The sequence below is a fragment of the Xenopus tropicalis genome, chromosome 10 (assembly GCF_000004195.4).
Source record: "Xenopus tropicalis strain Nigerian chromosome 10, UCB_Xtro_10.0, whole genome shotgun sequence".
Taxonomy (NCBI): domain Eukaryota; kingdom Metazoa; phylum Chordata; class Amphibia; order Anura; family Pipidae; genus Xenopus; species Xenopus tropicalis.
Genome location: NC_030686.2, coordinates 32,939,390 through 32,955,276, shown reverse-complemented (window position 1 = coordinate 32,955,276; position 15,887 = coordinate 32,939,390). Strand labels below are relative to the sequence as shown.

General features: G+C 40.8%; 1 protein-coding gene across 4 annotated transcripts in view; it reads right to left on the bottom strand.

Annotated features, from left to right (window-relative positions):
• Nucleotides 1-1,836: 1,836 nt before the first annotated feature.
• Nucleotides 1,837-15,887, bottom strand: part of tbc1d16 (TBC1 domain family member 16) — a 57,263-nt gene continuing 43,212 nt past the window's right edge. For 3 of the 4 annotated variants that reach the window (XM_012958813.3, XM_031894034.1, XM_018097697.2), the window contains exons 4-12: nucleotides 14,144-14,332; nucleotides 11,581-11,728; nucleotides 10,748-10,915; nucleotides 9,420-9,568; nucleotides 8,978-9,112; nucleotides 7,111-7,297; nucleotides 6,217-6,396; nucleotides 4,500-4,646; nucleotides 1,837-3,000 (exon numbers count right to left, since the gene is read on the bottom strand). In XM_012958813.3, coding sequence (XP_012814267.2) covers nucleotides 2,755-3,000; nucleotides 4,500-4,646; nucleotides 6,217-6,396; nucleotides 7,111-7,297; nucleotides 8,978-9,112; nucleotides 9,420-9,568; nucleotides 10,748-10,915; nucleotides 11,581-11,728; nucleotides 14,144-14,332 — 1,549 coding nt within the window. In that variant the 3' untranslated portion in view covers nucleotides 1,837-2,754. 4 annotated transcript variants of the gene reach the window in all.

Below are 15,887 nucleotides of genomic sequence, written 5' to 3'. Positions count from 1 at the left end.
ATCTGTTTCCAGATGCAAATCTGAATGGCCATGGCGTTGAGACTTAAGCTTTCTCTCAGGAGCCTTTACATTAGATCTATTTGGGGGCCATCTCCATTTAGGCATCATCTGTATGATGATGTCTTGATTGAGGGTATACTCTCTGGGTCTGGCTCATGTTTGGCAGCCCAAGAGCTCTGCTTCCCAGTGAGCAAAGGCATGTGGAGTTCCACCCAAGAACTTGGGCTCTGGGTGCCCCCTGATGATTGATGTATGTGATAGCTGTTGTATTGTCTCACTGGAGTCAGCAGATGGGTCCAGTTAAGCAATACGTGTTGGATTACTCGAAATTCCAGAACACTGATGGGAAACTTGCTTTTGCTGTCTAACCATCTGCCCTGAATTATTTGCTCTTAAAAAACTCCTCTCCCTGTCTAGAGAAGCTGCCATCCATGGTAAACATCAATAACTGATTGACTGAATATGGACATCCGGGAGACAGATTCTTCTCTGTTGTGCACCAATGTAGGGAGTTTTTGGTTTACAGAGATAACTGGACTCAGGAACTGAAGTCAAAGGCAGTAGAGTCTCTGTTCCACTTCCTGAGGAGTTCCAGTTGTAGCTGTTACATGTGGAAGTTTGTGAAGGGAACTACATCTATAATGTCATGAGGCCCCAATGGCACACACATGGAAATGTATGGAAGAGAAATAACAGAGCAGACTGCCTCAGTCTGAGTCAACCCAGGAAAATGATGGACTGCTTGAACAGAGTGGTCTTTTTGGGTATTATAAAGAGGTTGGGGGTAAAACCCATATTTCTGGAGGTGTTATGGGACCCAGTTGCACATTTCCCAGATGGCTGTTCTGAGGCAGTAAGATACTTTTGCCTCCTGTGATTTTGGAGATGATGGAATCCAGCTCACTGCCAAAGAGACAGGTGCCCAAAAAAGGGGAGGGCAACCAGGCTTTTCCCAAGCCAAAGGGTTCTCCCTGCTGCAATGGTGGATTTGCAGAGAATGGCAAGATTTGGCAAGAATCTGAAGTCTAGAGTGGCACTGCAGACAAAATGTACTGCATTATATATGATTGTTGAATTCCCTGAGAGCACAAAAGCACACTCCTTGGTACTACAGTGCTAAATAGAAAAAAAAACAAAAAACGAGAGCGGGACAACAGCCTAGGAAGCAGAATGACAAAAGAAACTGAGAAGTACTAATGCTGGGATAAGGAGGTGCACCTTTGCAGTCTTTCTGCCCATCCTGCCTCCTGGAGGGAAGTTGACATTAACCCTTTGGTAGCTGTGCTGCCAAAGGGACAATCCGAGAATTCGTTTATTGGGCTCATGTCAAAATAACACTCATGTCTCCCGACTGGAGCTTATTAATGATGGTTGATGACTTGATATTATGGAGTAATGCACTGAAGTGCCTATAAGTTAAGGAAAACATATTGTAATGTTTTCACCCCAAGAAGCTAAATATGCCTGCAAATGTGTGTATAATCTGATTACTTACAGTTGCCATATGGTTCCCCATTGAAGTGAAAACTTATCTATAGACTGCGACAAAACAGCTGAGCGCTTGCTTAGAGTTACAAAACAACATGGGGAAGGACCCTTGTTTTACTCGAACATATATATTTTTGCTTTCAAAATGAATAACTGATCTCAGTTTAACATACTGCTGAGCCCTAGTGTCCATTTCTTGCTCCCTTTTCCATGGATATAGTAGCCACCTGCTATACTGATGGTGAGATTTCTACAACAGTCACACCTTGCTGTGCTTTGTGCAAAGGGCAGGGAATCCATGAATGAGCTCAGAATGATCAATAAAGAAGACAAAGACGTGGCAGCACACAGGATAGAGAAATTATTTTACTAGAAATCGTGATCAGTGAAAGTTCTGTCTGGACAGTTTCTATGACATAATTCCCCTGCAACAGGAAGAGAGGGGCAGGCTAAGGAGGCAGGGGGAGGATTGTACTTCGCTGGTAATGGCTCTATGGCCAGATTCCAATTTTTTTCTGACATTTTCACTTACTCCAGGTCTGAAGGAAAACAAGCTGCTTTAACCACTTGTGAACATTTATTGAAAAATATTCCTGGGCATCCACTTTTCTTGCCTTAAACCCTTGGGCAGCCCCCTGTCCCACCCCTGTCTCCATTTCTGCTGGGATTCTTCATGTCCACAGTCCATATGTCTTGTCTCGTTTTCTTTTCTGTGCACCAAAGCTCCAAAAAAAATCACAGTGGGGTATGAAGGACCCTTTGTTATTAGCTATTACATATACCATTTCCATGGAGTAAAATGGCAGCATTCTTCATCTATATGAGCCATTCAGTCCAGTAATGGCCAACTGCATAGGTGCTGGGTTTGTATTTCTATATACAGCATTATACGGGGAGGGAATCTTTCGTTCTTTCTAATGGTATTTTTCAGAAAGTGAAGCAATAGGCAGGGCTAGTAATATACCTCCCTGTGTATGTAAAAAAAGGCTATGATTAAAATAGCACAATCCGATCCTATGAGAACCATGTTGCCTCGTAGCTACTTTGCAGAACAAAGGTGCATTGCAATTCTGTGCCACATACGTGGCCTGTCTGGAGACACTGAACCATAATTACAAAGGAAAGGAAAAAAGCTAATTGCTTATAGGACAAATCCAGTCTCTACTAGATGCGTGCCTGAGGTTGAACTGAAAGGTATTTCACTGGTACTGGAACATAATGCCTGGACAGAAGGTTCAGAATCAAATCCGCTATCCTACACCATCTCTATTTTTTGAAGGTGAACATATCAAGTGTTTTAAGTCCCTTCTTGGCGTCCTTTGGATGTTTAGGGGATGGTTTTTCCATGGTACCTCCATACGGGCAGCTCTCGGACTCTGAGTGATGACCTGTGCACTCAACAGGCGGAATGTAGCCGCTATCCCACATGCCTGGGCTACACAGTTTACATAAGTCATGTAGGCTGCAGGGGATTCTGGGCAACAGGCGAAACTGATATAGCAAACTCCTTGCCTGCAGAATGAAAAAAAATGTATAAAAATGATGCAAAAGGGAATGCTGAAAAATGGAGAGTGGGTAATTGAAATAATCTTTATTGACTAAAGAGATGATAAAGCAAGATGAATACACAGGAGGGACAAATCTGCTGGCCACTCCTACATGCATTTTAGAAGTATTTTGGAGCTGCCTTTGTATGGGCCTTTTTATTTGCTGTACTCACATCCTGTCTTCACTATATATGAACAGCGCTTAGTGCACTAAAGTGTGCTTTGAGCTATCCCATAGTGCAATTGGTGCAAGGGCTCTGTCTATAATGTAGCTACTGCTTCAGTATCAAAGGGAGGTCAACTGGTTGATGAGAGCAGGGAAAAAGCAGAAATTCTCAACTGTTATTTTTTTGTCTGTCTACACAACTGACTGAAGAGGAAAAATTCAAAAGAGACTAGAACATATAATGGTGAAGAGAGACTGGACAGTATCCCAGCGTTTAGTCATTTTCCAGGATTATTTAAGGTCTGCATGGTGCCAAAAGAATGGCAAATCGCTGTGGTACCACTGTAAAAACAATACAGGCCTGTTATTTTAGTTGTAGAAAATCTTTTGGAAGGGGTAATAAGGAATAAGATACTTGAATACATTGCAAGTCACAATAATATGAGTTTTTGCTAGCATGGTTTTATGCATAATAGATTTAATTTAATTGCATTCTATAATTGCCTTCTATGAGGGGGTGAGCAGGAACCTAGATTCTGGAGTGGCAGTGGATGTGATCTACTTAGACTTTGCTAAAGCATTTGATACAGTACCGCACAAAAGGTTATGGACTAAAATAAGAAATATTGACCTGGAACATAGTATTTGTACTTGCATAGAGAAATAGCTCAAGGACAGATTACAAAGGGTGGTGATGGAACATTTTGTAATTGGACCAGTGTAGTTTCGCAGTGTTCTGTTCTTGGCCCTTTGCTCTCTACCTTATTTATCATTTACTTGGGGGATGGGCATTGTATGCTTTAGCTGATGATGCTAAATTGTGCAAAACCATGCAGGATGCTGCCACTTTGCAGAACGCTTTGACTAAACTGGAACACTGCTTGCGGTACAATGTAAATAGTTGAATGGTTAAGCACTTAGATAGAAATAACATAAATGCAAGTTATACATGAGGGGGCCATTTTACTAACATCCATATTTTTGCGTTTTTTTTGTGCCACAAAAAAGTTTGATGAACTTTTGTCTTTTTTTCAAACCAAACGAACTATGGAACTATGTTTATAACTATACTAAACTGGGGAGTTGCATTCATTTGAGCAGCAGCTTTGGGGAAAACTTGCTCACTGAGCAACTGTATAAAGTAGGTACCTGGCCCTTCATTCTCTCTTACTGCCAGCAATGCAGGTTTTTGTGGTTAATGTTTATATATCATTTTCATATAATTTATAATTTATATTATAGATGAAGCTAGTTCCTGCATTTGGGATTAGAGAGTTAGCACACATGCCCCGACTCACCTTTCTCAGGACCAGCTCTCCGTTCATGTGCATCGCCAAGTTGCTGAAATGCAGCAACATCTGGTCCGTTGGCAGCTGCTGCTCGATAACATCGTCTCCATACAGAACGATAATAGCGACACACAGAAAGAGGTGGAAATAATCCGTCTGCAGAGACAAAGTGGGAGGCAGGAAACCACACAAACTGGTTATCTCTAAGTTGTTACATGCTGAGCACCATAATATAGAATGGGACTACAGGCAAGATCCAGTCCTCGCTGCCTTTCCTGTACCTTTCATGAAACCTCAAACCACGTTCTGTTCCGTTACTCATTGAAAATGACTAAAGAGGAAACAGCGAGAGGCACTGCACCTGTGAGGGTATTACCCAAGTGTCCCCTGCATTAACACTTACTTTATTTACTCTTAGCACAAGTTTTTTTTTTTTTTATTTCAGATCAGAATGCCTTTGCTGGATGCCTATTCTCTGCACACAAACAATTTGGTACAGGTATGGGACCTGTTATTTGGAAACCCGTTATCCAGAAAGCTCTGAACTATGGGAGGGCCACAGACTCTATTTTAATCAAATAATTTACATTTTTACAATTGATTTCCTTTTTCTCTGTAATAATAAAACAGTACCTGTATTTGATCCCAACTAAGATATAATTACCCCTTATTGGGGGCAGAACAGCCCTATTGGGTTTATTTAATGGTTAAATGATTTCCTTTTCTCTGTAATAATAAAACAGTACCTGTACTTGATCCCATCTAAGATTTAATTACCCCTTATTGGGGCAGAACAGCCCTATTGGGTTTATTTAATGGTTAAATGATTTCCTTTTCTCTGTAATAATAAAACAGTACCTGTACTTGATCCCATCTAAGATTTAATTACCCCTTATTGGGGCAGAACAGCCCTATTGGGTTTATTTAATGGTTAAATGATTCCCTTTTCTCTGTAATAATAAAACAGTACCTGTACTTGATCCCATCTAAGATTTAATTACCCCTTATTGGGGCAGAACAGCCCTATTGGGTTTATTTAATGGTTAAATGATTCCATTTTCTCTGTAATAATAAAACAGTACCTGTACTTGATCCCAACTAAGATATAATTACCCCTTATTGGGGGCAGAACAGCCCTATTGGGTTTATTTCATGGTTAAATGATTCCCTTTTCTCTGTAATAATAAAACAGTACCTGTATTTGATCCCAACTAAGATATAATTAATCCTTACCAGAGGCAAAACAATCCTACTGTTTTTTTTTTTTAACACTTTAATGATATTATAGTAGACATGGGGGTATTTATATCAAAGAGTGAAGTTAGAGCTCACCACAGTTCCCTAGAGTGACAGTTCGCCACTCTCCATTCATTTCAATGGGATTTTAAAAAACATTTATAAAAGGGTGAACTTTGACTTTCACTCATTAATAATCTTTTAAAATTCCAATAGAAATGAAATAAATGGAGAGTGGTGAACTTTCACTCTAGCAAACTATGGTGAGCTCTTCCTTCACTCACTGATAAATATACCCCAAAGTATGGTGACCTAAATTATGGAAAGACCCCTTCTCTGGAAAACCCCAGGTTCCAAGCATTCTGGATAACAGGTCACATACCTGTAGTGTTTCATAATGGTTTTCCAGGTTTGGATTAAAGGTAGAGGAAGGCTCTAAACAAGGCAAATGTCCCTTATAATCCCCACTTTCAGTACTGTAAAGTCATACCTGGTAATGGGCCCAGCATGCTTCCCACATCCTTAAGGCTTCAGAGTCGGGGAATTCCCTTTTGAAGCAAAGCAAGATCCAGCGATGGCAGAACAGCATCTGGAGCCCATCTTCCCCCAGAGAGTAAAGGTGCTGATAGAAACGTGGGTGCACCAGTCGCAGTAACTCTCGCAGGTACAGCTGGGAGCACATAGGAGGAGGCAACCTTATAATTAACTTTCAGTAGTTATAGGTGGGCCTATTCTAACCAACTATTCCACTGGTCTTCTTTTTTTATGATTTTTGATTTATTAGGCTATTGCTCTTTCCGGCCTGCAACTGTAAGTGAAGATTAACTATTATCATATAGTTCTACAGTCTAAACCATAAACCATTTAATGGGCCCTATGTATTAGTTTTCCGGATGCAAGTGCTAAAGCAGTGGGGGAGCAAAGTCATGCCCCTTAGTGCTTATCCAAAAATACACATTCTAGGCCATACAGGTGTTCTGCACCTTGTGCGAGAGTAAAAATTCACCCCGAGGTGCAGAGTGTAGTACAATTGGGTGCAAAGCAGCCATGTCCTTACTGCCTGGCCTGGATTCATTCAGAAGAAAGACCTGAGCCTGTAGGTGGCTCAGCTGAAACTTTGCACCCTGTCATATTGGTGATAAATGAGCCCTAATGAGTTGATTTGCCCTTCACATCCCTATGTGTCTACCCACATGTGGGAATGAAGAATGCAACTAAAGCCACAATTGGGTATCTCTAATATCTGTGGCACAGATCACAATTTTCCTATATACAACAGGAATAAATGAAATTCTGCAAGTAATATTTATCTTTCAGTGTCTATGTGTTTCTGACTAACTTACTGAGCTGTACTGGACTCTTCCCTGGGAATGGGGTCTCTTACCAGTTGCTTTTCCATATACTCATCACGGGGTGAGCTGATAAATATTGTGTTCTGCATCAGACCGACAAAACACCAAAACGTGTCAGACTCATCCAGGACTTCAGCCAGTATGGGGGCCACTAGGTCTGACATACCTTGTGAATAACCAACTCCTGGGCTGTACACTGCATAATTTAGTAGGATCCTCCTGAGGGTAAAAAAAACTTGCTGTGACAGAAATGCCAGGGATGGGAAGAAGTACTAGTAAGGGTGAAGACACACGGAGCTACTAGTAGCAGCTACTTGTCACGGCTACTAAAACAGACAATGCTGATCATCTACTGATAATTGTCTCTATGTGTATTTTAGCAGAGGCAATTCTCAGTATTGTCTATGGCAGGGTATTTTCTGGCATTTAGAATCCATGACAAGTAGCTGCTACTAAGTAGCTCTATGTGTCTTCACCCTAAGGCAGGGGTCACTAACCTTTCTTACTCGCGAGCCACAGTCAAATGTAAAAAGACTTAAGGAGCAACACAAGCATCACGAAAGTTCATGGAGGTGCCAAATAAGGGCTAAGATTGGCTATTAGGGAGCCTCTATGCACACTATCAGCTTACAGGGGGCTAATAGTGTAAATCCTTTTTTATTCAACCAAAACTTGCCCCCAAGTCAGGAATTCAAAAATAACTCCCTGGTTTGGGGGCACTGAGAGCAACATCCAAGGGGTTGGTGAGCAACATGTTGCCCCCGAGCCACTGGTTGGGGATCACTGCCCTAAGGTGTTATTAGGCTACCCAAATATTCTGTAGGATACCTCCAATTACAGAAACACACTGGCCACAGAACAGAGAGTGCTGCTATGGTTCATAAATAAATGGGCCCCATTCAGGTGCACAGATTTCATTTTATGTTGGGCAGAAGTACAAATCCAGGTAACCAGAAATCAATTACATTTCCTTTTTCCCCAGTGAGCTTGGAGAATCCACGGGCATCCTATCCCTGATAACAATTTCCTTTGCAAATTTTGCTCTGAGAACCCCCTGACATTCTATCACTATTCCCAGAGGATACACGAGGATATACTAGGACTATAAATTATTTATATAATAATCTCTTAATCTTCAGTGAAGAGTAAATCATTGATGAGTCCCCCTCCTCCATTCAGATCAGAATAATAATTCAACCCTCTATGGCACAGCGCACAGCTCTGGGCTCAGAACTCACTGGCAATAAAGGGGACACTGTGTTATGGTTTTTAATAAAAGTTAAGCAAGTTCAAAACAAAACCAGGAAACAATCAAGTGTCTTGAATTATACATACATGGTAACATACTAACTAAGGCTGAAAAAAGACACACATCCATCAAGTTCAACCTTTTATGTCTATATAAAACTTTCCTAATTGCTAATTGATCCAGTTTGCCTCAGAGGGGGAAAAAAATCCTTCCTGACTCCAAGATGGCAATTGGACCAGTCCCTGGGTCAACTTTGTACTATTTCCAATAACCCTGTATTCCTTCACTTGCTAAAAAGCCATCCAACCCCTTCTCGAAGCTATCTAATGTATCTGCCAGTACGAGAGGGAATTCCACAACTTCACAGCTCTCACTGTAAAAATCCCTTTCTGAATATTTAGATGGATGCCCTTATGACTGCTGGAAGGACCTTCTGGTAAATAAAGCATTAGAGAGATTATTATATGATCCCTTTATATACTTATACATAGTTATCATATCCCCCTCTTAAGCGCCTCTTAATGGAAGTCTTTCTTCAAAACTGAGACTTACCACTAACTCATAGCATCCAAAGCTGACACAGCACAGGTAACCCTGTATACATTTTAAAGAGATTTTAAAGATTCTATATCGATATAATGTACCCTCACCTCATAGACTCCACATTGGGATTGTCTTCCCCGCGAAAGAATTGGTTACTGCGATCTGTCCTCACCACATCCTTATCCACTGTGAATTGCACATTTTTCCAGAACTCTTTTTGGGCAGTGGGGCTCATGGAAACTCTAGGAAGGAAAGAAATTGCTTGAGGCAAAGCATACAACACTGATATAGATCGAAAGGTGGGGATCTCATTAATGCAATGTTTTAGGGAGACAATATAAAGAGGGTGGCATATCGAGCAAAACATGGAGACAACAAACATTATACTCGGAAAAGAATAAAAAAAATAAGGCCTTTATACTGGGAAATACTGTGGAATACTGTGGAAACACCACGACCATATCCTCTAATGACATGAACTGTGGCCCATTTCAGTTAGCTTTTACTCTATTTCATACAGACTACCTTGGCCGGCTCTAGCGCACTCACCTTTTCTTCTGGATCTGGGAATATTCCTCTCTCCGATGCACCCGCAGGGCTTCCCTGTCCTCGGACGTGATTTCCCATGGGTAGTATCCCAGGAGGAAAGGCCACACTTCTCCCCGCAGGGAAGGATCAATCCCTCCAAAAAATATGAGCTGTGGAAAATAGTTCAGGACTAGTTCAGGCAAAGAGTTTTAAATATACAAGTATTCTGAGATGCTTTTAGGAATGATTTGGAGCAGGGGTTCACCTGTCACCACTACATGTAATACAGCTAAAGCATTTGTAAGTGATGGCTTGAGGATAGGGGCATTTTCACCACCATTGGTTTCCGCTTGATTGTAGCTGTGGTTGAAACATGTGCCATCAGCCTAAGGAGAATATAGCACTGGTAGCTTAACAGGCCAGCATATTTCACTTGATTTTGAAATGTCAGACCAGGAAGCCAATCGCAAACATCTAAAATATGCAAGGCTAAAATATCACCCAGTAAGTTAGTAGCCTAAAGCAGACAGGGCCTTTTGAAAAACACTGCCATCAGGTGGAAAACAGTGGAAGTCAACAAACCCCATTATGTTACTGCAGACCTCTGCTATGAAGAACTCACTTTGGGTTCATGTCACATGGGGTGGCTCTTTAGGGTGAAGACACACTGAGCTACTAGTAGCAGCTACTTTTTCATGGCTACTAATCTTCAGAAAATACCCTGCCATAAACAATACTGAGAATTGCCTCTGTTGAAACACACATAGAGACAATTATCAGTAAATGATCAGCATTGTCTATTTTAGTAGCCGTGACAAGTAGCTGCTACTAGTAGCCATGTGTGCCTTCACCCTAAGGGACATGGGCTACGTTGGATCAATGCCCTGTATAACCAGGGCTAACTGGCAGTCTGAGATAGTATTTTTGCCAGTATAGGACTAGAAGGTATATAGAGGAAACAGCTTTCATTTTCTGCTGAATATTAAATTCACTATTTATTTTTGGTGACCTTAAAGGCACAGGTATGGGATCCATTGTCTGGAAAGCCATTTTCCAGAAAGCTCCGAATTACAGAAAGGCTATATCCCACAGACCCCATTTTGAACAAATAATTCACATTTTAACAAATGACTTCCTTTTTCTATGCATAAATAAAACAGTACCTTGTCCTTGATCCCAACTTAGATATAAATAATCCTTACGGGAGGCAAAATAATCCTATTGGGTTTATTTTATGTTTAAATTATTTTTTAGTGGACATAAGGAATGGAGATCCAAATTACAGAAAGTTCCCTTATCTGAAAAGCCCCAGGTTCCGAGAATTCTGAATAACAGATGCCAAGTCTCACCTTGCGCAATTTGTATTCCTCTTCAACTTGCCCAACCTCATTGAGGTGTTCCAACCAGCTGGTGACATCAAGCCGGCGGTACATACCTTCCTCAGGATGAGACTCTGAAGAAGGCAGATTTGGCCTCTGGATAGAGAAGTGGAGGCAGGTCTTGTCTTCTGTAACCTGCTGTGAGGGATAGAATAACAAATATTTATATTGGTCTCTACCCCATACATGCCCCAGTAAAAGGCTAGCTAAACCTAAACTAAGTTCTCTCTGGTATCAGCAGAAAAAAGGAATCAAATGTAAATATTAAGGTTCTGCGAAACCGTCCTCCTTAATCTCCAATATTGGTACAGCCCTGAAGGATTTCTTTGAGAAGGTGCTGTTCTTTATTTTAGATACAGTTCTTGGTATTTGCCTGAAGGCACTGCCCTACCCTGGCCTGGCACACACACATACACACACACTTCTGTCTCTCGGGGCCTTAAAACAGCAAATGGTGTGTATCAGGCAAGATGCAGTAGCTGTCACTGGGGTCTGAATGCTAAAGGCAGGTATTTAATTCCTCTTATTACCTTTTGGAGGGACATGAGCTGCATGCTGCCATTCTTGCTCAAAGTCACAGAAATGTCAGACAGCAGGAAAATAAATGTTAAGGCTTAAGTGAGTGCTTCTGCATCTGCTGTTTCTGCACTTCTGCAAGCTTCATGTGAACCCCACTTTCCCTACCTCTCTTCTCCCCCCTCACTTACATCTCTTCCTCCCAGCTTGTGCCCCTAGATAAAACAATGTCTATTTTAATCTTCTTTGGTATCTGTATTCCCTTCTGTTACCTCTGTCTTTCTTACCTGCTCCTTGAGTTGGGTCTCCCTGCAGTACTTCCACTGCTGAAAAACTTCCGACAGCTTCCCCAGGCCGCCATGATGGAAATGGAAGACTTTGTATTGACTTTCTCTGCTGGCTACTACCAACTGCCCACTGGTGCAGGCCTCATCACTGCCAAGGACACAATGGCAATAACAAGTCAGTGCAATTGAAGGACGACGGATATTGATACAAACCCAAAAAGTGACAAGGATTTCTCCTAAATTCTAAGCATGGTTAAATCTAAAGTTTCTCACAAATGGGGCCTTTGCTCCACCTGTTTTCCTTGCTATAGCACCACATGTACTATTATCCTATCCCAGTATGAAGAGAGCACATACATAGTAAATACATCAAGAGTCTAAAACAATAACAAACAAAATATGGTATTATTCTGTGAGCAGGGCCTTTACCTCATATATTGTTTATTTTTTGTATATAATCTGTATGTTCAATGTGGACACATTGTATAACGCTCTGGATTATGTTGGCACTTTAAAAATACATCATAATTAAAAGAATATCATTATCAACATTAAGTAGAACTGTTGTGTTTCATAGCTTACAGTACACAAAGCATAAACCTGCAAAGAATGCTGCACCATGACATGACCATTGGCTGGACTGTGGACGGTTGACATAAACATAACAGGTATAGGATCCTTTATCCAGTTACGGGACCCTATCTCCAATAAACTGTGTCATTACCACTTGCCAGAACCTTTAGACCAGGCAGTCTTCAATTCACTCCCATCAAGCATGTAATAACATATGTTACCTAAATTTATTAGTAGGGAGACAGGACACTGCAGAGTTAAACCACAAAGTGCCATTTATGTCATTGCGTTTCGAACTTAACGAGTCCTTTATCAAGGGGGCTTATCCCATGTAGTGGAATAAATCGCACTTTCCAGTTTTACTCTCTGTCATGTCTCCCTACTACAGGTATAAGACCCATTATCCAGAATGCTCGGGACCAAGGGTATTTTGGATAAGGGGTCTTCCTGTAATTTTGATCTCCATACTTTAAGTCTACTAAAAAAATCAATAAAACGTTAATTAAACCCAATCAATCAATTACAAAGTACTGTTTTATTATTACAGAGAAAAGGGAATCATTTAACCATGAAATAAACCCAATAGGGCTGTTTTGCCCCAATAAGGGGTAATTATATCTTAGTTGGGATCAAGTACAGGTACTGTTTTATTATTACAGAGAAAAGGGAATCATTTAACCATTAAATAAACCCAATAGGGCTGTTCTGCCCCAATAAGGGGTAATTATATCTTAGTTGGGATCAAGTACAGGTACTGTTTTATTATTACAGAGAAAAGGGAATCATTTAACCATTAAATAAACCCAATAGGGCTGTTCTGCCCCAATAAGGGGTAATTATATCTTAGTTGGGATCAAGTACAGGTACTGTTTTATTATTACAGAGAAAAGGGAATCATTTAACCATTAAATAAACCCAATAGGGCTGTTCTGCCCCAATAAGGGGTAATTATATCTTAGTTGGGATCAAGTACAGGTACTGTTTTATTATTACAGAGAAAAGGGAATCATTTAACCATTAAATAAACCCAATAGGGCTGTTCTGCCCCAATAAGGGGTAATTATATCTTAGTTGGGATCAAGTACAGGTACTGTTTTATTATTACAGAGAAAAGGGAATCATTTAACCATGAAATAAACCCAATAGGGCTGTTTTGCCCCCAATAAGGGGTAATTATATCTTAGTTGGAATCAATTACAAGGTACTGTTTTATTATTACAGAGAAAAGGGAATCATTTAACCATTAAATAAACCCAATAGGGCTGTTCTGCCCCCAATAAGGGGTAATTATATCTTAGTTGGAATCAATTACAAGGTACTGTTTTATTATTACAGAGAAAAGGGAATCATTTAACCATTAAATAAACCCAATAGGGCTGTTCTGCCCCCAATAAGGGGTAATTATATCTTAGTTGGGATCAAGTACAGGTACTGTTTTATTATTACAGAGAAAAGGGAATCATTTAACCATTAAATAAACCCAATAGGGCTGTTCTGCCCCCAATAAGGGGTAATTATATCTTAGTTGGAATCAAGTACAAGGTACTGTTTTATTACTACAGAGAAAAAGGAAATCAGTTTTAAAATTCTGAATTATTTGATTAAAATGGAGTCTATGGGAGACGGGCTTTCCGTAATTTGAAGCTTTCTGGATAACGGGTCTCCGGATAAGGGATCCCATACCATGTACTACATTTAGCTAACATATATCATTTATACACTCCATTTTAATTAAATAATTCAGATTTTTAAAAAATGATTTCCTTTTTCTCTGTAGTAATAAAATGGTACATGCTCCTAACTAAAATATTACAAACAAACCTACTGGGTCTATTTAATGTATAAATAAATTTTAAGTAGACCGAAAGTATGGAGATGTAAATTATGAAAAGACCCCTTATCCGGAAACCCCTGGTCCCGAGCATTCTGGATAACAGGTCCTATACCTGTACTGGCTATCTGTTGTATTATGCCCCATTAGTTTACCTACCTGAAAAAGAATCGAAGTGAGCGCATCTGACCCAGGTCCACTCGGAAAACCCCGCACGTCTGCTCCAGTGCCAAGAGCTTCTGTTGCTCCTCCCACTTTGCAGGGACACCTTGCCCATTAATCTCTGGCAGCTGGGAGTTGGCATTCAGGCTGGAAGCGTAGCTGCTCATGTGACTGTTACTCTCATCCCTGTCCCAGGAAAAGACAAAAAAAGCTTTTTATATTAACAAGACTAATAAAACGATTAACTCCATCATGGCTGCCAGTCGATTAGCTAATGCTGCCATTTAGCCATTAACTGTGTGTGGGGGTGCCCCTTCCCACTGAGAGAGGGTCTCAAAGCAGTGCAGAGAGGGGCCCAGCATGTAGGCCAGTTAGGGTGCCATTTTAGAACAAGTGCCTATATATTTTATTGGATACACCTATACAGGACAAGGACTCAGTGTGACTTTGCTCTATGCTACAAGTAACAATAAATAGAGAGATCAAATTTTTACCTAGACCAAAATGCAATACGGCCCTTTCAATGCCTACCTTATGTTACCACTGGGGGGCAATGGTTCAGATTTCTTAAGAGATGCTTGAAAAAATGTAATTATAAAACACAGAAGCAATAAACCACAGGCTTCAGCTTTATACTCACAGGCTTCTGCCTGCACAGAATTGGATTTTCACATTGCCGGTAATGTCAGCCCACCCTTATAGATTTACTACAAAAATACATGATGTGTCGTTATCAGCACTTTACATTGTAAATAAACCCCACTTGAAGAGCGAACATTTTTAAAGCTCCTATAAATTTAATACATAAATATATTGTCCTCCCAAAATGTATTCCTCCCTGGAATGCTGCAATCCATTTACCCAATGGCTAAACAATGCCAGGCTATGCAGCAGCTGAATTAAATTACCTGAATATTTAGTCTGTTAAAAAAAAAAAATGCAGCTAGAATTCCAGTGATGCACTGCTCCCTCTTGTGGCACTTTGTAGGCAGTGCAGGGGGCAAGCACATTGCATTTTGTGCTCTCCTATAGATAAAGGGATGAACAAGTATTTTGTTACCTGCTTGGTGAGCTGCAAATACAGGTAAAGACCTACTCTCAGGCTTGATAAATCCCAATATTCCTATTTATGTTCCATTTTTTCAGTAAAAGTACAAACAGAGATTCACGATGCACACAAACAAAGGGCACACATACATGTTAGGGCACTTCCAGGGGTGTATTTATAATAAAGCACAGAGGGCCTGTGCCTAGGGCGGCAATGCTTATGTTTCCTTCAAATAAATCAAAATGCCCCCAGCCTCCACTGTGGATTTCCATTAGAAACCTGGTGACTGAGGTAGGAGGTGAGGGGAGTATGGGGTTCTGAGCTCTGTATAACGTGCACCGTATGCCTAGGGCAGCATCGGACCTAATACACCCCTTGGGACATCAGCCAATTAACAGATAAAGTTCTGTCTCTTGCTCAGTGCCGGATTTCAGTTTGGGCACCCAAAGGCTGCCCCATTCTCCGCCCCAACAACCCTTAGAGGACACGTGCCTTTAGGTCCTTAAGTGACTCTCCCCACAGGGAGCTCCTAAGCTTCTATTTCCGTACATTTCTTTACAGATAATGTGTCATGGTATTTGTCATCTCAAGTGCCCTTTGCTTTCTCAAGCATTATGAAAGCAGCAGTGAAACGCCTACACCGCAGGGCATTCTTATCATTGTTACTTGGATGATATTTCAGTAGAAGATCAC